The 27,572-nt window shown below is 39.2% G+C and overlaps 1 protein-coding gene across 1 annotated transcript in view; it reads left to right on the top strand.

Annotated features, from left to right (window-relative positions):
- The window catches only part of LOC135571184 (PHD finger protein 21B-like), a 35,552-nt gene extending 9,736 nt beyond the window's left edge, over nucleotides 1-25,816 (top strand). The window contains exons 5-9 of the mRNA XM_065016970.1: nucleotides 2,735-2,757; nucleotides 6,143-6,301; nucleotides 21,196-21,262; nucleotides 22,658-22,761; nucleotides 25,175-25,816. Coding sequence (XP_064873042.1) covers nucleotides 2,735-2,757; nucleotides 6,143-6,301; nucleotides 21,196-21,262; nucleotides 22,658-22,761; nucleotides 25,175-25,465 — 644 coding nt within the window. The 3' untranslated portion in view covers nucleotides 25,466-25,816. The remainder of the gene's footprint in view (nucleotides 1-2,734; nucleotides 2,758-6,142; nucleotides 6,302-21,195; nucleotides 21,263-22,657; nucleotides 22,762-25,174) is intronic.
- The last annotated feature ends 1,756 nt before the right edge of the window (nucleotides 25,817-27,572 follow it).

Here is a 27,572-nt window from a genome sequence, read left to right as displayed (position 1 = left end):
CATTTATACTGACCCCATCAACACAACTAGACAGGATGGGTAAAACACATTTATACTGACCCCATCAACACAACTAGACAGGATGGGTAAAACACATTTATACTGACCCCATCAACACAACTAGACAGGATGGGTAAAACACATGTATACCGACCCATCAACACAACTAGACAGGACTGGTAAAACACATTTATACTGACCCATCAACACAACTAGACAGGACTGGTAAAACACATTTATACTGACCCATCAACACAACTAGACAGGACTGGTAAAACACATTTATACTGACCCATCAACACAACTAGACAGGACTGGTAAAACACATTTATACTGACCCCATCAACACAACTAGACAGGATGGGTAAAACACATGTATACCAGCCCATCAATACAACTAGACAGGACTGGTAAAACACATGTATACCATCAACACAACTAGACAGGACTGGTAAAACACATGTATACCATCAACACAACTAGACAGGACTGGTAAAACCCATGTATACCACCCCATCAACACAACTAGACAGGACTGGTAAAACACATGTATACCAGCCCATCAACACAACTAGACAGGACTGGTAAAACACATTTATACTGACCCATCAACACAACTAGACAGGACTGGTAAAACACATGTATACCATCAAACACATGTATACCGGCCCATCAACACAACTAGACAGGACTGGTAAAACACATTTATACTGACCCATCAACACAACTAGACAGGACTGGTAAAACACATTTATACTGACCCATCAACACAACTAGACAGGACTGGTAAAACACATTTATACTGACCCCATCAACACAACTAGACAGGACTGGTAAAACACATGTATACCAGCCCATCAACACAACTAGACAGGATGGGTAACTGTTTCCTACTAGACCAGAGCATGGACTGTAATTACACTGTTTCCTACTAGACTAGAGCATGGACTGTAATCACACTGTATCCTACTAGACTAGAGCATGGACTGTAATTACACTGTACCCTACTAGACTAGAGCGTGGGCTGTAATTACACTGTACCCTACTAGAGCATGGACTGTAATTACACTGTACCCTACTAGACTAGAGCATGGACTGTAATCACACTGTACCCTACTAGACTAGAGCATGGACTGTAATTACACTGTACCCTACTAGAGCATGGACTGTAATTACACTGTATCCTACTAGACTAGAGCATGGACTGTAATTACACTGTATCCTACTAGACTAGAGCATGGACTGTAATCACACTGTATCCTACTAGACTAGAGCATGGACTGTAATTACACTGTACCCTACTAGACTAGAGCATGGGCTGTAATTACACTGTACCCTACTAGAGCATGGACTGTAATTACACTGTACCCTACTAGACTAGAGCATGGACTGTAATCACACTGTACCCTACTAGACTAGAGCATGGACTGTAATTACACTGTACCCTACTAGAGCATGGACTGTAATTACACTGTATCCTACTAGACTAGAGCATGGACTGTAATTACACTGTACCCTACTAGAGCATGGACTGTAATTACACTGTACCCTACTAGACTAGAGCATGGACTGTAATCACACTGTACCCTACTAGACTAGAGCATGGACTGTAATTACACTGTACCCTACTAGAGCATGGACTGTAATTACACTGTACCCTACTAGACTAGAGCATGGACTGTAATTACACTGTACCCTACTAGAGCATGGACTGTAATTACACTCTATCCTACTAGACTAGAGCATGGACTGTAATTACACTGTACCCTACTAGACTAGAGCATGGACTGTAATTACACTGTATCCTACTAGACTAGAGCATGGACTGTAATCACACTCTATCCTACTAGACTAGAGCATGGACTGTAATCACACTCTATCCTACTAGACTAGAGCATGGACTGTAATTACACTCTATCCTACTAGACTAGAGCATGGACTGTAATTACACTGTATCCTACTAGACTAGAGCATGGACTGTAATTACACTGTACCCTACTAGACTAGAGCATGGACTGTAATTACACTGTATCCTACTAGACTAGAGCATGGACTGTAATCACACTCTATCCTACTAGACTAGAGCATGGACTGTAATCACACTCTATCCTACTAGACTAGAGCATGGACTGTAATTACACTCTATCCTACTAGACTAGAGCATGGACTGTAATTACACTGTATCCTACTAGACTAGAGCATGGACTGTAATTACACTGTACCCTACTAGACTAGAGCATGGACTGTAATCACACTCTATCCTACTAGACTAGAGCATGGACTGTAATTACACTGTATCCTACTAGACTAGAGCATGGACTGTAATTACACTGTATCCTACTAGACTAGAGCATGGACTGTAATCACACTGTACCCTACTAGACTAGAGCATGGACTGTAATTACACTCTATCCTACTAGACTAGAGCATGGACTGTAATTACACTCTATCCTACTAGACTAGAGCATGGACTGTAATTACACTCTATCCTACTAGACTAGAGCATGGACTGTAATTACACTCTATCCTACTAGACTAGAGCATGTCTGTGTTGATATGAGCTGCGTTCCCCAGAACAGAGATGTTTGCAGGTCTGTTGCTTAATGTTTCCCGGTCTAAAACCCTGTTCCTGCACCCCTTCCCCTCTCCGGCCCAAACTGCTGCTCAACCCCCATTGTCTTCACCTGTTGTCAGCTACTAACCTGTTATCTGCTTCCTGTGTTACGCACGCTAGCCACTGGGGACTACAGATGGAAGGTACGTACCGTAGCATGACGTGATTACAGCTACGATGTGTCTGACATAGTAGTTATAGTGTTGTATACTGTAGATAGTGGTGTTGTAGTGTTGTATACTGTAGATAGTGGTGTTGTAGTGTTGTATACTGTAGATAGTGGTGTTGTGGTGTTGTATACTGTAGATAGTGGTGTTGTAGTGTTGTATACTGTAGATAGTGTTGTTGTAGTGTGGTATACTGTAGATAGTGGTGTTGTATACTGTAGATAGTGGTGTTGTAGTGTTGTATACTGTAGATAGTGGTGTTGTAGTGTTGTATACTGTAGATATACTGTGATAGTGTTGTAGTGTTGTATACTGTAGATAGTGGTGTTGTAGTGTGGTATACTGTAGATAGTGGTGTTGTATACTGTAGATAGTGGTGTTGTAGTGTTGTATACTGTAGATAGTGGTGTTGTAGTGTTGTATACTGTAGATAGTGGTGTTGTAGTGTTGTATACTGTAGATAGTGGTGTTGTAGTGTTGTATACTGTAGATAGTGGTGTTGTAGTGTTGTATACTGTAGATAGTGGTGTTGTAGTGTGGTATACTGTAGATAGTGGTGTTGTAGTGTTGTATACTGTAGATAGTGGTGTTGTAGTGTTGTATACTGTAGATAGTGGTGTTGTAGTGTTGTATACTGTAGATAGTGGTGTTGTATACTGTAGATAGTGGTGTTGTAGTGTTGTATACTGTAGATAGTGGTGTTGTAGTGTTGTATACTGTAGATAGTGGTGTTGTAGTGTTGTATACTGTAGATAGTGGTGTTGTATATACTGTAGATGTTGCAGATACTGTAGATAGTGGTGTTGTAGTGTTGTATACTGTAGATAGTGGTGTTGTAGTGTTGTATACTGTAGATAGTGGTGTTGTATACTGTAGATAGTGGTGTTGTAGTGTTGTATACTGTAGATAGTGGTGTTGTAGTGTTGTATACTGTAGATAGTGGTGTTGTAGTGTTGTATACTGTAGATAGTGGTGTTGTAGTGTTGTATACTGTAGATAGTGGTGTTGTAGTGTTGTATACTGTAGATAGTGGTGTTGTAGTGTTGTATACTGTAGATGGTGGTGTTGTAGTGTTGTATACTGTAGATAGTGGTGTTGTAGTGTTGTATACTGTAGATGGTGGTGTTGTAGTGTTGTATACTGTAGATAGTGGTGTTGTAGTGTTGTATACTGTAGATAGTGGTGTTGTATACTGTAGATAGTGGTGTTGTATACTGTAGATAGTGGTGTTGTATACTGTAGATAGTGGTGTTGTAGTGTTGTATACTGTAGATAGTGGTGTTGTAGTGTTGTATACTGTAGATAGTGGTGTTGTAGTGTTGTATACTGTAGATAGTGGTGTTGTAGTGTTGTATACTGTAGATAGTGGTGTTGTAGTGTTGTATACTGTAGATAGTGGTGTTGTAGTGTTGTATACTGTAGATAGTGGTGTTGTAGTGTTGTATACTGTAGATAGTGGTGTTGTATACTGTAGATAGTGGTGTTGTAAACTGTAGATAGTGGTGTTGTAGTGTTGTATACTGTAGATAGTGGTGTTGTAGTGTTGTATACTGTAGATAGTGGTGTTGTGGTGTTGTATACTGTAGATAGTGGTGTTGTAGTGTTGTATACTGTAGATTGTGGTGTTGTAGTGTTGTATACTGTAGATAGTGGTGTTGTAGTGTGGTATACTGTAGATAGTGGTGTTGTAGTGTTGTATACTGTAGATAGTGGTGTTGTAGTGTTGTATACTGTAGATAGTGGTGTTGTAGTGTGGTATACTGTAGATAGTGGTGTTGTAGTGTTGTATACTGTAGATAGTGGTGTTGTAGTGTTGTATACTGTAGATAGTGGTGTTGTAGTGTGGTATACTGTAGATAGTGGTGTTGTAGTGTTGTATACTGTAGATAGTGGTGTTGTATACTGTAGATAGTAGTGTTGTAGTGTTGTATACTGTAGATAGTGGTGTTGTAGTGTTGTATACTGTAGATAGTGGTGTTGTAGTGTTGTATACTGTAGATAGTGGTGTTGTAGTGTTGTATACTGTAGATAGTGGTGTTGTATACTGTAGATAGTGGTGTTGTAGTGTTGTATACTGTAGATAGTGGTGTTGTATACTGTAGATAGTGGTGTTGTAGTGTTGTATACTGTAGATAGTGGTGTTGTATACTGTAGATAGTGGTGTTGTAGTGTTGTATACTGTAGATAGTGGTGTTGTAGTGTTGTATACTGTAGATAGTGGTGTTGTAGTGTTGTATACTGTAGATAGTGGTGTTGTATACTGTAGATAGTGGTGTTGTAGTGTTGTATACTGTAGATAGTGGTGTTGTAGTGTTGTATACTGTAGATAGTGGTGTTGTAGTGTTGTATACTGTAGATAGTGGTGTTGTAGTGTTGTATACTGTAGATAGTGGTGTTGTAGTGTGGTATACTGTAGATAGTGGTGTTGTAGTGTTGTATACTGTATATAGTGGTGTTGTATACTGTAGATAGTGGTGTTGTAGTGTTGTATACTGTATATAGTGGTGTTGTATACTGTAGATAGTGGTGTTGTAGTGTTGTATACTGTATATAGTGGTGTTGTAGTGTTGTATACTGTAGATAGTGGTGTTGTAGTGTTGTATACTGTAGATAGTGGTGTTGTAGTGTTGTATACTGTAGATAGTGGTGTTGTAGTGTGGTATACTGTAGATAGTGGTGTTGTAGTGTTGTATACTGTAGATAGTGGTGTTGTAGTGTTGTATACTGTAGATAGTGGTGTTGTAGTGTTGTATACTGTAGATAGTGGTGTTGTAGTGTTGTATACTGTAGATAGTGGTGTTGTATACTGTAGATAGTGGTGTTGTAGTGTGGTATACTGTAGATAGTGGTGTTGTAGTGTTGTATACTGTAGATAGTGGTGTTGTAGTGTTGTATACTGTAGATAGTGGTGTTGTAGTGTTGTATACTGTAGATAGTGGTGTTGTAGTGTGGTATACTGTAGATAGTGGTATTGTAGTGTTGTATACTGTAGATAGTGGTGTTGTAGTGTGGTATACTGTAGATAGTGGTGTTGTAGTGTTGTATACTGTAGATAGTGGTGTTGTAGTGTTGTATACTGTAGATTGTAGTTATTCCAACAGTCAGTCATTTGACAGATAATCTGAGAGGTGGGGGACGATGTGACGAACTGTTAGGGGGTGATGATATTCAGTGTTTCACTGGATCAATCAACCAATCATTCAGTACTTTACAGTGGATCTCCCCCCCCCCCACCCCACCCCATAAAAGTGGGTGTTGTTTAGATGTGTCATTACTGTGATATTTGAAGGGCAGGTGGAAGAGAAGCCCTGACAGCCGTACGTCCTGAACCATCCTGTCTGTCCTCCTTCCTGTCCGACAGGAAGAGCTGGAGCACGACGACCACTGCTCTGTGTGTAAGGGGGACGGAGAGCTGCAGCTGTGCCACAACTGCCCCAGAGCCTACCACCCTGACTGCCTGCACCCTCCTCTCAAAACACCGCCCCGGGGGGTCTGGGTTTGCACCAAGTGTCAGAAGAAGGTGGGAAGATAGAGATCTGGTTGGGGAAGAATGGATACTTTGTAATGCTACAGTGACATCTTAATACTAGAACAACACTACTGAATGACATCTGACTATAACAACACTACTGAATGACATCTGACTATAACAACACTACTGAATGACATCTACTGACTATAACAACACTACTGAATGACATCTACTGACTATAACAACACTACTGAATGACATCTGACTATAACAACACTACTGAATGACATCTGACTATAACAACACTACTGAATGACATCTGACTATAACAACACTACTGAATGACATCTACTGACTATAACAACACTACTGAATGACATCTGACTAGAACAACACTACTGAATGACATCTGACTATAACAACACTACTGAATGACATCTGACTAGAACAACACTACTGAATGACATCTGACTAGAACAACACTACTGAATGACATCTACTGACTATAACAACACTACTGAATGACATCTGACTATAACAACACTACTGAATGACATCTGACTAGAACAACACTACTGAATGACATCTGACTAGAACAACACTACTGAATGACATCTGACTATAACAACACTACTGAATGACATCTGACTATAACAACACTACTGAATGACATCTACTGACTATAACAACACTACTGAATGACATCTACTGACTATAACAACACTACTGAATGACATCTGACTAGAACAACACTACTGAATGACATCTGACTATAACAACACTACTGAATGACATCTGACTAGAACAACACTACTGAATGACATCTACTGACTATAACAACACTACTGAATGACATCTGACTAGAACAACACTACTGAATGACATCTACTGACTATAACAACACTACTGAATGACATCTACTGACTATAACAACACTACTGAATGACATCTACTGACTATAACAACACTACTGAATGACATCTGACTATAACAACACTACTGAATGACATCTACTGACTATAACAACACTACTGAATGACATCTGACTAGAACAACACTACTGAATGACATCTACTGACTATAACAACACTACTGAATGACATCTGACTATAACAACACTACTGAATGACATCTACTGACTATAACAACACTACTGAATGACATCTGACTATAACAACACTACTGAATGACATCTACTGACTATAACAACACTACTGAATGACATCTGACTAGAACAACACTACTGAATGACATCTACTGACTATAACAACACTACTGAATGACATCTGACTAGAACAACACTACTGAATGACATCTACTGACTATAACAACACTACTGAATGACATCTGACTATAACAACACTACTGAATGACATCTGACTAGAACAACACTACTGAATGACATCTACTGACTATAACAACACTACTGAATGACATCTACTGACTATAACAACACTACTGAATGACATCTACTGACTATAACAACACTACTGAATGACATCTGACTATAACAACACTACTGAATGACATCTACTGACTATAACAACACTACTGAATGACATCTACTGACTATAACAACACTACTGAATGACATCTGACTATAACAACACTACTGAATGACATCTACTGACTATAACAACACTACTGAATGACATCTACTGACTATAACAACACTACTGAATGACATCTGACTATAACAACACTACTGAATGACATCTACTGACTATAACAACACTACTGAATGACATCTACTGACTATAACAACACTACTGAATGACATCTACTGACTATAACAACACTACTGAATGACATCTGACTATAACAACACTACTGAATGACATCTGACTATAACAACACTACTGAATGACATCTGACTATAACAACACTACTGAATGACATCTGACTATAACAACACTACTGAATGACATCTACTGACTATAACAACACTACTGAATGACATCTGACTATAACAACACTACTGAATGACATCTACTGACTATAACAACACTACTGAATGACATCTGACTATAACAACACTACTGAATGACATCTGACTATAACAACACTACTGAATGACATCTGACTATAACAACACTACTGAATGACATCTGACTATAACAACACTACTGAATGACATCTGACTATAACAACACTACTGAATGACATCTACTGACTATAACAACACTACTGAATGACATCTGACTAGAACAACACTACTGAATGACATCTGACTATAACAACACTACTGAATGACATCTGACTATAACAACACTACTGAATGACATCTGACTATAACAACACTACTGAATGACATCTGACTAGAACAACACTACTGAATGACATCTGACTAGAACAACACTACTGAATGACATCTGACTAGAACAACACTACTGAATGACATCTGACTAGAACAACACTACTGAATGACATCTGACTAGAACAACACTACTGAATGACATCTGACTAGAACAACACTACTGAATGACATCTGACTAGAACAACACTACTGAACTGAATACTGAATGACATCTGACTAGAACAACACTACTGAATGACATCTGACTAGAACAACACTACTGAATGACATCTGACTAGAACAACACTACTGAATGACATCTGACTAGAACAACACTACTGAATGACATCTGACTATAACAACACTACTGAATGACATCTGACTAGAACAACACTACTGAATGACATCTGACTAGAACAACACTACTGAATCTACTGACATAACAACACTACTGAATGACATCTGACTAAACAACACTACTGAATGACATCTGACTACTAACAACACTACTGAATGACATCTACTGACTATAACAACACTACTGAATGACATCTACTGACTATAACAACACTACTGAATGACATCTGACTATAACAACACTACTGAATGACATCTACTGACTATAACAACACTACTGAATGACATCTACTGACTATAACAACACTACTGAATGACATCTGACTATAACAACACTACTGAATGACATCTGACTATAACAACACTACTGAATGACATCTACTGACTATAACAACACTACTGAATGACATCTACTGACTATAACAACACTACTGAATGACATCTGACTATAACAACACTACTGAATGACATCTGACTATAACAACACTACTGAATGACATCTGACTATAACAACACTACTGAATGACATCTGACTATAACAACACTACTGAATGACATCTGACTATAACAACACTACTGAATGACATCTGACTATAACAACACTACTGAATGACATCTGACTAGAACAACACTACTGAATGACATCTACTGACTATAACAACACTACTGAATGACATCTGACTAGAACAACACTACTGAATGACATCTGACTATAACAACACTACTGAATGACATCTGACTAGAACAACACTACTGAATGACATCTGACTAGAACAACACTACTGAATGACATCTACTGACTATAACAACACTACTGAATGACATCTGACTATAACAACACTACTGAATGACATCTGACTAGAACAACACTACTGAATGACATCTGACTAGAACAACACTACTGAATGACATCTACTGACTATAACAACACTACTGAATGACATCTGACTAGAACAACACTACTGAATGACATCTACTGACTATAACAACACTACTGAATGACATCTGACTATAACAACACTACTGAATGACATCTGACTATAACAACACTACTGAATGACATCTGACTATAACAACACTACTGAATGACATCTACTGACTATAACAACACTACTGAATGACATCTGACTAGAACAACACTACTGAATGACATCTACTGACTATAACAACACTACTGAATGACATCTACTGACTATAACAACACTACTGAATGACATCTGACTATAACAACACTACTGAATGACATCTACTGACTATAACAACACTACTGAATGACATCTACTGACTAAAACAACACTACTGAATGACATCTGACTATAACAACACTACTGAATGACATCTGACTATAACAACACTACTGAATGACATCTACTGACTATAACAACACTACTGAATGACATCTACTGACTATAACAACACTACTGAATGACATCTGACTATAACAACACTACTGAATGACATCTGACTATAACAACACTACTGAATGACATCTGACTATAACAACACTACTGAATGACATCTGACTATAACAACACTACTGAATGACATCTGACTATAACAACACTACTGAATGACATCTGACTATAACAACACTACTGAATGACATCTGACTATAATGACACTACTGAATGACATCTACTATAACAACACTACTGAATGACATCTGACTATAACAACACTACTGAATGACATCTGACTATAACAACACTACTGAATGACATCTGACTATAACAACACTACTGAATGACATCTGACTAGAACAACACTACTGAATGACATCTGACTAGAACAACACTACTGAATGACATCTGACTAGAACAACACTACTGAATGACATCTGACTAGACTAAACAACACTACTGAATGACATCTGACTAGAACAACACTACTGAATGACATCTGACTATAACAACACTACTGAATGACATCTGACTAGAACAACACTACTGAATGACATCTACAACACTACTGACATATAACAACACTACTGAATGACATCTGACTATCAACACTACTGAATGACATCTGACTATAACAACACTACTGAATGACATCTATAACAACACTACTGACTATAACAACACTACTGAATGACATCTGACTATAACAACACTACTGAATGACATCTGACTATAACAACACTACTGAATGACATCTGACTATAACAACACTACTGAATGACATCTACTGACTATAACAACACTACTGAATGACATCTGACTACTGAATAACAACACTACTGAATGACATCTACTGAATGACATCTGACTATAACAACACTACTGAATGACATCTGACTATAACAACACTACTGAATGACATCAACACTACTGATCTATAAACAACACTACTGAATGACATCTACTGACTATAACAACACTACTGAATGACATCTGACTATAACAACACTACTGAATGACATCTGACTATAACAACACTACTGAATGACATCTCTGACTATAACAACACTACTGAATGACATCTGACTATAACTATAACAACACTACTGAATGACATCTGAATGACTATAACAACACTACTGAATGACATCTACTGACTATAACAACACTACTGAATGACATCTGACTATAACAACACTACTGAATGACATCTACTGACTATAACAACACTACTGAATGACATCTACTATAACACTATAACAACACTACTGAATGACATCTGACTATAACAACACTACTGAATGACATCTGACTATAACAACACTACTGAATGACATCTGACTATAACAACACTACTGAATGACATCTATATAACAACACTACTGAATGACATCTGACTAGAACAACACTACTGAATGACATCTACTGACTACTGAATGACATCTACTGACTATAACAACACTACTGAATGACATCTGACTATAACAACACTACTGAATGACATCTGACTATAACAACACTACTGAATGACATCTACTGACTATAACAACACTACTGAATGACATCTGAATGACATCTGACTATAACAACACTACTGAATGACATCTGACTATAACAACACTACTGAATGACATCTGACTATAACAACACTACTGAATGACATCTGACTATAACAACACTACTGAATGACATCTGACTATAACAACACTACTGAATGACATCTGACTATAACAACACTACTGAATGACATCTGACTATAACAACACTACTGAATGACATCTGACTATAACAACACTACTGAATGACATCTATAAACAACACTACTGAATGACATCTGACTATAACAACACTACTGAATGACATCTGACTATAACAACACTACTGAATGACATCTGACTATAACAACACTACTGAATGACATCTGACTGACTATAACAACACTACTGAATGACATCTGACTAAACAACACTACTGAATGACATCTGACTAGAACAACACTACTGAATGACATCTGACTATAACAACACTACTGAATGACATCTGACTATAACAACACTACTGAATGACATCTGACTATAACAACACTACTGAATGACATCTGACTACAACACTACTGAATGACATCTGACTATAACAACACTACTGAATGACATCTGACTATAACAACACTACTGAATGACATCTGACTATAACAACACTACTGAATGACATCTGACTATAACAACACTACTGAATGACATCTGACTATAACAACACTACTGAATGACATCTGACTATAACAACACTACTGAATGACATCTGACTATAACAACACTACTGAATGACATCTACAACACTGACTATAACAACACTACTGAATGACATCTGACTATAACAACACTACTGAATGACATCTGACTATAACAACACTACTGAATGACATCTGACTATAACAACACTACTGAATGACATCTACTGACTATAACAACACTGAATGACATCTGACATAACAACACTACTGAATGACATCTGACTATAACAACACTACTGAATGACATCTGACTAGAACTAAATGACATCTACTGAACAACACTGACATCTGACTATAACAACACTACTGAATGACATCTGACTATAACAACACTACTGAATGACATCTGACTATAACAACACTACTGAATGACATCTGACTATAACAACACTACTGAATGACATCTGACTATAACAACACTACTGAATGACATCTACTGACTATAACAACACTACTGAATGACATCTGACTATAACAACACTACTGAATGACATCTGACTATAACAACACTACTGAATGACATCTGACTATAACAACACTACTGAATGACATCTGACTATAACTATAATGAACACTACTGAATGACATCTGACTATAACAACACTACTGAATGACATCTACTGACTATAACAACACTACTGAATGACATCTGACTATAACAACACTACTGAATGACATCTGACTATAACAACACTACTGAATGACATCTGACTATAACAACACTACTGAATGACATCTGACTATAACAACACTACTGAATGACATCTGACTAGAACAACACTACTGAATGACATCTACTGACTATAACAACACTACTGAATGACATCTACTGACTATAACAACACTACTGAATGACATCTGACTATAACAACACTACTGAATGACATCTGACTGACTATAACAACACTACTGAATGACATCTACTGACTAAACAACACTACTGAATGACATCTGACTATAACAACACTACTGAATGACATCTGACTATAACAACACTACTGAATGACATCTACTGACTATAACAACACTACTGAATGACATCTACTGACTATAACAACACTACTGAATGACATCTGACTATAACAACACTACTGAATGACATCTGACTATAAACAACACTACTGAATGACATCTGACTATAACAACACTACTGAATGACATCTGACTATAACAACACTACTGAATGACATCTGACTATAACAACACTACTGAATGACATCTGACTATAACAACACTACTGAATGACATCTGACTATAACAACACTACTGAATGACATCTGACTATAATGACACTCTGAATGACATCTGACTATAACAACACTACTGAATGACATCTGACTATAACAACACTACTGAATGACATCTGACTATAACAACACTACTGAATGACATCTGACTAGAACAACACTACTGAATGACATCTGACTATAACAACACTACTGAATGACATCTGACTATAACAACACTACTGAATGACATCTGACTAGAACACTACTGAATGACATCTGACTATAACAACACTACTGAATGACATCTGACTAAACAACACTACTGAATGACATCTGACTATAACAACACTACTGAATGACATCTGACTATAACAACACTACTGAATGACATCTGACTATAACAACACTACTGAATGACATCTACTGACTATAACAACACTACTGAATGACATCTACTGAATGACATATAACAACACTACTGAATGACATCTGACTATAACAACACTACTGAATGACATCTGACTATAACAACACTACTGAATGACATCTGACTATAACAACACTACTGAATGACATCTGACTATAACAACACTACTGAATGACATCTGACTATAACAACACTACTGAATGACATCTGACTATAACAACACTACTGAATGACATCTGAATGACATCTACTGACTATAACAACACTACTGAATGACATCTACTGACTATAACAACACTACTGAATGACATCTGACTATAACAACACTACTGAATGACATCTGACTATAACAACACTACTGAATGACATCTACTGACTATAACAACACTACTGAATGACATCTGACTATAACAACACTACTGAATGACATCTACTGACTATAACAACACTACTGAATGACATCTGACTATAACAACACTACTGAATGACATCTGACTATAACAACACTACTGAATGACATCTACTGAATATAACAACACTACTGAATGACATCTACTACTGAATGACATAAAACAACACTACTGAATGACATCTGACTATAACAACACTACTGAATGACATCTGACTATAACAACACTACTGAATGACATCTACTGACTATAACAACACTACTGAATGACATCTGACTATAACAACACTACTGAATGACATCTGACTATAACAACACTACTGAATGACATCTGACTATAACAACACTACTGAATGACATCTACTGACTATAACAACACTACTGAATGACATCTGACTATAACAACACTACTGAATGACATCTGACTATAACAACACTACTGAATGACATCTGACTATAACAACACTACTGAATGACATCTGACTATAACAACACTACTGAATGACATCTGACTATAACAACACTACTGAATGACATCTGACTATAACAACACTACTGAATGACATCTGACTAGAACAACACTACTGAATGACATCTGACTATAACAACACTACTGAATGACATCTGACTATAACAACACTACTGAATGACATCTGACTAGAACAACACTACTGAATGACATCTGACTAGAACAACACTACTGAATGACATCTGACTACAACACTACTGAATGACATCTGACTAGAACAACACTACTGAATGACATCTGACTATAACAACACTACTGAATGACATCTGACTATAACAACACTACTGAATGACATCTGACTAGACTATAACACTACTGAATGACATCTGACTGACTATAAACAACACTACTGAATGACATCTGACTATAACAACACTACTGAATGACATCTGACTATAACAACACTACTGAATGACATCTACTGACTATAACAACACTACTGAATGACATCTGACTATAACAACACTACTGAATGACATCTGACTATAACAACACTACTGAATGACATCTGACTATAACAACACTACTGAATGACATCTACTGACTATAACAACACTACTGAATGACATCTGACTATAACAACACTACTGAATGACATCTGACTACTAACAACACTACTGAATGACATCTGACTATAACAACACTACTGAATGACATCTGACTATAACAACACTACTGAATGACATCTGACTAGACTACTGAATGACATCTGACTAAACAACTACTGAATGACATCTACTGACTATAACAACACTACTGAATGACATCTGACTATAACAACACTACTGAATGACATCTACTGACTATAACAACACTACTGAATGACATCTGACTATAACAACACTACTGAATGACATCTGACTAAACAACACTACTGAATGACATCTACTGACTATAACAACACTACTGAATGACATCTGACTATAACAACACTACTGAATGACATCTACTGACTATAACAACACTACTGAATGACATCTGACTATAACAACACTACTGAATGACATCTGACTATAACAACACTACTGAATGACATCTGACTATAACAACACTACTGAATGACATCTGACTATAACAACACTACTGAATGACATCTGACTATAACAACACTACTGAATGACATCTGACTATAACAACACTACTGAATGACATCTGACTATAACAACACTACTGAATGACATCTGACTATAACAACACTACTGAATGACATCTGACTATAACAACACTACTGAATGACATCTGACTATAACAACACTACTGAATGACATCTGACTATAACAACACTACTGAATGACATCTGACTATAACAACACTACTGAATGACATCTGACTATAACAACACTACTGAATGACATCTGAATGACTATAAACAACACTACTGAATGACATCTGACTAGAACAACACTACTGAATGACATCTGACTAGAACAACACTACTGAATGACATCTGACTAGAACAACACTACTGAATGACATCTGACTAGAACAACACTACTGAATGACATCTGACTAGAACAACACTACTGAATGACATCTGACTAGAACAACACTACTGAATGACATCTGACTAGAACAACACTACTGAATGACATCTACTGACTATAACAACACTACTGAATGACATCTACTGACTATAACAACACTACTGAATGACATCTACTGACTATAACAACACTACTGAATGACATCTGACTATAACAACACTACTGAATGACATCTGACTATAACAACACTACTGAATGACATCTACTGACTATAACAACACTACTGAATGACATCTGACTATAACAACACTACTGAATGACATCTGACTATAACAACACTACTGAATGACATCTGACTATAACAACACTACTGAATGACATCTACTGACTATAACAACACTACTGAATGACATCTGACTAGAACAACACTACTGAATGACATCTGACTATAACAACACTACTGAATGACATCTGACTAGAACAACACTACTGAATGACATCTACTGACTATAACAACACTACTGAATGACATCTGACTATAACAACACTACTGAATGACATCTGACTATAACAACACTACTGAATGACATCTACTGACTATAACAACACTACTGAATGACATCTGACTAGAACTACTGAACAACACTACTGAATGACATCTACTGACTATAACAACACTACTGAATGACATCTACTGACTATAACAACACTACTGAATGACATCTGACTAGAACAACACTACTGAATGACATCTACTGACTATAACAACACTACTGAATGACATCTGACTATAACAACACTACTGAATGACATCTGAATGACATCTACTGACTATAACAACACTACTGAATGACATCTACTGACTAAAACAACACTACTGAATGACATCTGACTATAACAACACTACTGAATGACATCTGACTATAACAACACTACTGAATGACATCTGACTATAACAACACTACTGAATGACATCTGACTATAACAACACTACTGAATGACATCTGACTATAACAACACTACTGAATGACATCTACTGACTAAAACAACACTACTGAATGACATCTGACTATAACAACACTACTGAATGACATCTACTGACTAAAACAACACTACTGAATGACATCTGACTATAACAACACTACTGAATGACATCTGACTATAACAACACTACTGAATGACATCTACTGACTAAAACAACACTACTGAATGACATCTGACTATAACAACACTACTGAATGACATCTGACTATAACAACACTACTGAATGACATCTGACTATAACAACACTACTGAATGACATCTGACTAGAACAACACTACTGAATGACATCTACTGACTATAACAACACTACTGAATGACATCTGACTATAACAACACTACTGAATGACATCTGACTAGAACAACACTACTGAATGACATCTGACTAGAACAACACTACTGAATGACATCTGACTAGAACAACACTACTGAATGACATCTACTGACTAAAACAACACTACTGAATGACATCTGACTATAACAACACTACTGAATGACATCTGACTATAACAACACTACTGAATGACATCTGACTATAACAACACTACTGAATGACATCTGACTAGAACAACACTACTGAATGACATCTACTGACTATAACAACACTACTGAATGACATCTGACTATAACAACACTACTGAATGACATCTGACTAGAACAACACTACTGAATGACATCTGACTAGAACAACACTACTGAATGACATCTGACTAGAACAACAGGGAAGATAACTGTTTCAATCGTCCTCCATTTTATAACCTTGTGTCGTCCTCCATAACCTTGTGTCGTTCTCCATTTTATAACCTTGTATCGTCCTCCATTTTATAACCTTGTATCGTCCTCCATAACCTTGTGTCGTTCTCCATTTTATAACCTTGTATCGTCCTCCATTTTATAACCTTGTATCGTCCTCCATAACCTTGTGTCGTCCTCCATTTTATAACCTTGTATCGTCCTCCATAACCTTGTGTCGTCCTCCATTTTATAACCTTGTATCGTCCTCCATAACCTTGTATCGTCCTCCATTTTATAACCTTGTGTCGTCCTCCATAACCTTGTGTCGTCCTCCATTTTATAACCTTGTATCGTCCTCCATTTTATAACCTTGTGTCGTCCTCCATAACCTTGTGTCGTCCTCCATTTTATAACCTTGTATCGTCCTCCATTTTATAACCTTGTATCGTCCTCCATTTTATAACCTTGTGTCGTCCTCCATAACCTTGTGTGACATCGCATCTCCATTTTATAACCTACTGAATGACATCCTCCATAACCTTGTACTGAATGACTCCATTTTATAACCACTACTGAATCGTCCTCCATTTTATAACCTTGTATCGTCCTCCATTTTATAACCTTGTATCGTCCTCCATTTTATAACCTTGTGTCGTCCTCCATAACCTTGTGTCGTCCTCCATAACCTTGTGTCGTCCTCCATAACCTTGTGTCGTCCTCCATAACCTTGTGTCGTCCTCCATAACCTTGTGTCGTCCTCCATAACCTTGTGTCGTTCTCCATTTTATAACCTTGTATCGTCCTCCATTTTATAACCTTGTATCGTCCTCCATAACCTTGTGTCGTTCTCCATTTTATAACCTTGTATCGTCCTCCATTTTATAACCTTGTATCGTCCTCCATAACCTTGTGTCGTTCTCCATTTTATAACCTTGTATCGTCCTCCATTTTATAACCTTGTATCGTCCTCCATAACCTTGTGTCGTCCTCCATAACCTTGTGTCGTCCTCCATAACCTTGTATCGTCCTCCATAACCTTGTGTCGTCCTCCATTTTATAACCTTGTATCGTCCTCCATAACCTTGTATCGTCCTCCATAACCTTGTGTCGTCCTCCATAACCTTGTATCGTCCTCCATTTTATAACCTTGTATCATCCTCCATAACCTTGTATCGTCCTCCATTTTATAACCTTGTATCGTCCTCCATTTTATAACCTTGTATCGTCCTCCATTTTATAACCTTGTATCGTCCTCCATTTTATAACCTTGTGTCGTCCTCCATAACCTTGTATCGTCCTCCATTTTATAACCTTGTATCGTCCTCCATAACCTTGTATCGTCCTCCATTTTATAACCTTGTATCGTCCTCCATAACCTTGTGTCGTCCTCCATAACCTTGTATCGTCCTCCATAACCTTGTATCGTCCTCCATTTTATAACCTTGTATCGTCCTCCATAACCTTGTATCGTCCTCCATTTTATAACCTTGTGTCGTCCTCCATAACCTTGTATCGTCCTCCATTTTATAACCTTGTATCGTCCTCCATAACCTTGTATCGTCCTCCATTTTATAACCTTGTGTCGTCCTCCATTTTATAACCTTGTGTCGTCCTCCATAACCTTGTATCGTCCTCCATAACCTTGTGTCGTCCTCCATTTTATAACCTTGTATCGTCCTCCATTTTATAACCTTGTATCGTCCTCCATTTTATAACCTTGTATCGTCCTCCATTTTATAACCTTGTATCGTCCTCCATTTTATAACCTTGTGTCGTTCTCCATTTTATAACCTTGTGTCGTCCTCCATAACCTTGTATCGTCCTCCATAACCTTGTATCGTCCTCCATAACCTTGTATCGTCCTCCATAACCTTGTATCGTCCTCCATAACCTTGTATCGTCCTCCATTTTATAACCTTGTATCGTCCTCCATAACCTTGTATCGTCCTCCATAACCTTGTATCGTCCTCCATAACCTTGTATCGTCCTCCATAACCTTGTATCGTCCTCCATAACCTTGTGTCGTCCTCCATTTTATAACCTTGTGTCGTCCTCCATTTTATAACCTTGTGTCGTCCTCCATTTTATAACCTTGTATCGTTCTCCATAACCTTGTATCGTCCTCCATAACCTTGTGTCGTCCTCCATAACCTTGTGTCGTCCTCCATTTTATAACCTTGTGTCGTCCTCCATAACCTTGTATCGTCCTCCATTTTATAACCTTGTATCGTCCTCCATTTTATAACCTTGTGTCGTCCTCCATAACCTTGTGTCGTCCTCCATAACCTTGTATCGTCCTCCATTTTATAACCTTGTGTCGTCCTCCATAACCTTGTATCGTCCTCCATTTTATAACCTTGTATCGTCCTCCATTTTATAACCTTGTATCGTCCTCCATAACCTTGTATCGTCCTCCATTTTATAACCTTGTATCGTCCTCCATTTTATAACCTTGTATCGTCCTCCATTTTATAACCTTGTATCGTCCTCCATTTTATAACCTTGTATCGTCCTCCATTTTATAACCTTGTATCGTCCTCCATAACCTTGTATCGTCCTCCATTTTATAACCTTGTGTCGTCCTCCATAACCTTGTATCGTCCTCCATAACCTTGTATCGTCCTCCATTTTATAACCTTGTGTCGTCCTCCATAACCTTGTGTCGTCCTCCATAACCTTGTATCGTCCTCCATAACCTTGTGTCGTCCTCCATTTTATAACCTTGTATTTCCCTTCCTCCTGAAGGTTCTGAACAAAGAGAACATGTCGTGGCCACAGAACTTTGTCCAGTCGTATGTGACACACAAGACGGGTGAGACATATGGCTGTTGGGCCTGCAATGTATGTTATGCTGTGTTAATGCTAGGTGTGTGTGTGTGTTAATGCTAGGTGTGTGTGTTATGCTGTGTTAATGCTAGGTGTGTGTGTTATGCTGTGTTAATGCTAGGTGTGTGTGTGTGTGTGTTATGCTGTGTTAATACTAGGGGTGTGTGTGTGTGTGTGTGTGTGTGTGTGTGTGTGTGTGTTATGCTGTGTTAATGCTAGGTGTGTGTGTTATGCTGTGTTAATGCTAGGTGTGTTGTGTGTTATGGTGTGTTAATGCTAGGTGTATGTGTGTTATGCTGTGTTAATGCTAGGTGTATTGTGTGTTATGGTGTGTTAATGCTAGGTGTGTGTGTGTGTTATGCTGTGTTAATGCTAGGTGTGTGTGTGTGTGTTATGCTGTGTTAATACTAGGGGTGTGTGTGTGTGTGTGTGTGTGTGTGTGTGTGTGTTATGCTGTGTTAATACTAGGTGTGTGTGTGTGTGTGTTATGCTGTGTTAATACTAGGTGTGTGTGTGTGTGTGTGTGTGTGTGTGTGTGTGTTATGCTGAGTTAATGCTAGGTGTGTGTTATGCTGTGTTAATGCTAGGTGTGTGTGTGTGTGTGTGTGTTATGCTGTGTTAATGCTAGGTGTGTGTGTGTGTGTTATGCTGTGTTAATGCTAGGTGTGTGTGTGTGTGTGTGTTATGCTGTGTTAATGCTAGGTGTGTGTGTGTGTTATGCTGTGTTAATGCTAGGTGTGTGTGTTATGGTGTGTTAATGCTAGGTGTGTGTGTGGTATTGTGTGTTAATACTAGGTGTATTGTGTGTTAATGCTAGGTGTATTGTGTGTTAATACTAGGTGTGTGTGTGTGTGTTATGCTGTGTTAATGCTAGGTGTGTGTGTTATGGTGTGTTAATACTAGGTGTGTGTGTGTGTGTTATGCTGTGTTAATGCTAGGTGTGTGTGTGTGTGTTATGCTGTGTTAATGCTAGGTGTGTGTGTTATGGTGTGTTAATACTAGGTGTGTGTGTGTGTGTTATGCTGTGTTAATGCTAGGTGTGTGTGTTATGGTGTGTTAATACTAGGTGTGTGTGTGTGTTATGCTGTGTTAATGCTAGGTGTGTGTGTTATGCTGTGTTAATGCTAGGTGTGTGTGTTATGCTGTGTTAATGCTAGGTGTGTGTGTTATGCTGTGTTAATGCTAGGTGTGTGTGTGTGTGTGTGTGTGTTATGGTGTGTTAATGCTAGGTGTATTGTGTGTTATGCTGTGTTAATGCTAGGTGTGTGTGTTATGCTGTGTTAATGCTAGGTGTGTGTGTGTGTGTGTGTGTGTGTTATGGTGTGTTAATGCTAGGTGTGTGTGTTATGGTGTGTTAATGCTAGGTGTATTGTGTGTTTAGTGAGAGAGGGGGAGAAGAGGAGTCTGCTCAGGAGGAATGTAGAGCTGAAGAAGGAGTGTGCTCACCTGGAGGAACAGGATCAGCAACTCAGCAAGTCCCTCACGGTATGACCTCTGACCCACTCACAACACAGTACAGCAGGACCAGCAACTCAGCAAGTCCCTCACGGTATGACCTCTGACCCCTGACCCACTCACAACACAGTACAGCAGGACCAGAAGCTCAGCAAGTCCCTCACAGTATGACCTCTGACCTCTGACCTACTCACAACACAGTACAGCAGGACCAGCAACTCAGCAAGTCCCTCACGGTATGACCTCTGACCCACTCACAACACAGTACAGCAGGACCAGCAACTCAGCAAGTCCCTCACGGTATGACCTCTGACCCCTGACCCACTCACAACACAGTACAGCAGGACCAGAAGCTCAGCAAGTCCCTCACAGTATGACCTCTGACCTACTCACAACACAGTACAGCAGGACCAGCAACTCAGCAAGTCCCTCACGGTATGACCTCTGACCCACTCACAACACAGTACAGCAGGACCAGCAACTCAGCAAGTCCCTCACAGTATGACCTCTGACCCACTCACAACACAGTACAGCAGGACCAGCAACTCAGCAAGTCCCTCACGGTATGACCTCTGACCTACTCACAACACAGTACAGCAGGACCAGCAACTCAGCAAGTCCCTCACGGTATGACCTCTGACCCACTCACAACACAGTACAGCAGGACCAACAAGTCCCTCACAATATGACCTCTGACCCCTGAAACACTCACAACACTGTATAGCAGGACCAACAAGTCCCTCACAGTATGACCTCTGACCCACACACAACACAGTACAGCAGGACCAACAAGTCCCTCACAGTATGACTTCTGACCCCTGACACACTCACAACACAGCAGGACCAACAAGTCCCTCACAGTATGACCTCTGACCCCTGACACACTCACAACACAGCAGGACCAGAAGCTCAGCAAGTCCCTCACGGTATGACCTCTGACCCCTGACACACTCACAACACAGCAGGACCAGCAACTCAGCATGTCCCTCACGGTATGATCTCTGACCCCTGACACACTCACAACACAGTACAGCAGGACCAGCAACTCAGCAAGTCCCTCACAGTATGACCTCTGACCCACTCACAACACAGTACAGCAGGATCAGCAACTCAGCAAGTCCCTCACGGTATGACCTCTGACCTACTCACAACACAGTACAGCAGGACCAGCAACTCAGCAAGTCCCTCACGGTATGACCTCTGACCTACTCACAACACAGTACAGCAGGACCAGCAACTCAGCAAGTCCCTCACGGTATGACCTCTGACCCACTCACAACACAGTACAGCAGGACCAACAAGTCCCTCACAATATGACCTCTGACCCCTGAAACACTCACAACACTGTATAGCAGGACCAACAAGTCCCTCACAGTATGACCTCTGACCCACACACAACACAGTACAGCAGGACCAACAAGTCCCTCTCAACAGTAAGCATGACCTAACTGACCAGAGGAGCTCAAAGTGAAGTCACCTCTGACTGACACACTCAACACAGCAGGACCAGCAACTCAGCATGTCCCTCACGGTATGATCTCTGACCCCTGACACACTCACAACACAGTACAGCAGGACCAGCAACTCAGCAAGTCCCTCGCAGTATGACCTCTGACCCCTGACACACTCTAACTAACTAGCCAGATGGAGCTCAACAGTGAAGCATATTGCTAACTAACTAGTCAGATGGAGCTCAATAGTGAAGCAGACTGCTAACTAACTAGTCAGATGGAGCTCAACAGTGAAGCAGACTGCTAACTAACTAGCCAGATGGAGCTCAACAGTGAAGCATATTGCTAACTAACTAGCCAGAAGGAGCTCAACAGTGAAGCAGACTGCTAACTAACTAGCCAGATGGAGCTCAACAGTGAAGCAGACTGCTACTAACTAGCCAGATGGCGCTCAACAGTGAAGCAGACTGCTAACTAACTAGCCAGATGGAGCTCAACAGTGAAGCATATTGCTAACTAACTAGCCAGATGGAGCTCAACAGTGAAGCATATTGCTAACTAACTAGTCAGATGGAGCTCAGTGAAGCATATTGCTACTAACTAGCCAGATGGAGCTCAACAGTGAAGCATATTGCTACTAACTAGCCAGAAGGAGCTCAACAGTGAAGCAGACTGCTAACTAACTAGTCAGATAGAGCTCAACAGTGAAGCATATTGCTAACTAACTAGTCAGATGGAGCTCAGTGAAGCATATTGCTACTAACTAGCCAGATGGAGTTCAACAGTGAAGCATACTACTAAGTAACTAGTCAGAAAGAGCTCAACAGTGAAGCAGACTGCTAACTAACTAGCCAGATGAAGCTCAACAGTGAAGCAGACTGCTAACTAACTAGCCAGATGGAGCTCAACAGTGAAGCAGACTGCTACTAACTAGCCAGATGTCTTCGTCAGTACTTACACATGTTTATGTTCCTGTGTCTCTGTCCCAGCAGAAGGTGATGGGCGTGCGGGAGCGTCTGATTGGTCAACAGAGGGACACCCAGTCCTCCCTGGAGCGTCTCAAGGCTCTGATTCGTCTGATCCAAAGAGACCAGATGATCCAGGTTACCATGACAGCCACCGCCACCACCACCGGAGTGTCCCTGCTCTCCCTGCCCTGGATCAAACCCTCCGGCGCCGCCACACACACAGTGCCCCCTGCTGGACCGTCTATGCTACTGCAGCAGAAGACTCTGGTCATGCCACAGTCTCAGACACAGAGCCAGGCTCAGGGCAATGTCTGAGCTCTAGTAGTACCACCCCAGCCCACCAGGGGGCCACAGTTCACAGTCCAAGGATGCGCCACAAATGGCACTCTATTCCCTATATAGTGTAGAACAGACCCATAGGGGAAGTTTCAAATACATGCCCATTTGACATCAGAGCCCTGGTCTAAAGTAGTACACTATATAGGGAATAGGGCCCTGGTCTAAAGTAGTGCACTATATAGGGAATAGGGCTCTGGTCTATAGTAGTGCACTATATAGGGAATAGGGCCCTGGTCTAAAGTAGTGCACTATATAGGGAATAGGGCTCTGGTCTAAAGTAGTACACTATATAGGGAATAGGGCTCTGGTCTATAGTAGTGCACTATATAAGGAATAGGGCTCTGGTCTATAGTAGTACCACTATATAGGGAATAGGGCTCTGGTCTAACGTAGTGCACTATATAGGGAATAGGGCCCTGGTCTAAAGTAGTGCACTATATAGGGAATAGGGCTCTGGTCTATAGTAGTACCACTATATAGGGAATAGGGCTCTGGTCTAACGTAGTGCACTATATAGGGAATAGGGCCCTGGTCTAAAGTAGTGCTCTATATAGGGAATAGGGCTCTGATCTAACGTAGTGCACTATATAGGGGGGAATTAGGGCTGTGGTCTAAAATAGTGCACTATATAGGGAATAGGGCTCTGGTCTAACGTAGTGCACTATATAGGGAATAGGGCTCTGGTCTACAGTAGTGCACGATATAGGGGGGAATTAGGGCTTTGGTCTAAAGTAGTGCACTACATAGGGAATAGGGTGCCATTTGGGACTCAGGCGAAGTATCCATGCCACGTGGCCACCTGTCACAGAGACATTGAAGACAGCGGGGGTTTTTTTTAAGAAGAAGAAGAAGTAGAAGAAGAAGAAGAAGTAGTAGAAGAAGTCAGAGACTCCATTGAAACCATTGAATATCAGTGAACCGTTGAAGAGCTGGAAGGGGGATGAACGAGAAACACACAAAAAAACACACATCTTCCTTTTCACTAGATTTCATGATAAGTATTTTTTAAACCCAACACCTACAGTGCTTACGAGATTTATTTTATTTATAGTTATTTTTATTTTTTTGGGGTATTTATTATTGTAATTATCAATGTTTCTTGGCCTTAATGTATTTACTCTTGACTGTATAGAAGCACAGATCACAGTGCTGCAAATTAAAATAGGTATTTTCTGTGTGGCCGAAAAATATTTTAGATTTTTTTTTATTTTATAAACTGGTATAATATTTGTTCTGCATAGAGAGAGAGAGAGAGACAACACTAGCGTAGTTAGTTACAAATGATCAATGGATATGAAGAAGTGGGAACAAAGGACTGCACTGCTTATAAATCAGAGTAGGTCTCTGTGAACAACATTTTGCCATAATTATCAGGTGATTAAGGGGGGAAAAAGGCCCAGGGAGAGACGTTTTCATTGTGTATGTACGGGGAAAAAAAACATACAAGCCTTCAAAAACAGAAAACAAGAGAATCACTTTTTTTTCTCTCTCTCAGTATTAGTATTAGTTTAAAGAGGGAAAAAAAAAGTATTTATAGACGACTACAGAATTTAGTCTTTCTAGGGGAGAGTTGAGTACTTTCATGCTGTTGATGACTTAGTTTGAGTATTGAGGAGTATTGATGGAAGGGATCTATCGTTGTATATAGGTTGTATAATTATCCCAGGTCCTTCTCCATGTTCCTGTTACCGGTTTCACAACAACAACAACAACAACAACTACTACTACTACAACAACATCTACTACAACAACAACAACAACAACATCTACTACAACAACTACAACAACAACAACAACATCTACTTCAACAACAACAACAACAACAACAACAACAACAACAACAACTACTACTACTACAACAACAACAACAACAACAACATCTACTACAACAACATCTACTACAACAACAACAACATCTACTACAACAACAACAACAACAACAACAACATCTACTACAACAACAACAACAACAACAACAACAACAACAACAACTACTACTACTACAACAACAACAACAACATCTACTACAACAACAACAACAACAACATCTACTACAACAACAACAACAACAACAACAACAACA

This window comes from Oncorhynchus nerka, unplaced genomic scaffold (genome assembly GCF_034236695.1).
Source record: "Oncorhynchus nerka isolate Pitt River unplaced genomic scaffold, Oner_Uvic_2.0 unplaced_scaffold_705, whole genome shotgun sequence".
Taxonomy (NCBI): domain Eukaryota; kingdom Metazoa; phylum Chordata; class Actinopteri; order Salmoniformes; family Salmonidae; genus Oncorhynchus; species Oncorhynchus nerka.
The sequence above is the reverse complement of the archived record's forward strand: the minus strand, read 5'-3'. Positions and strand labels throughout refer to the sequence as shown.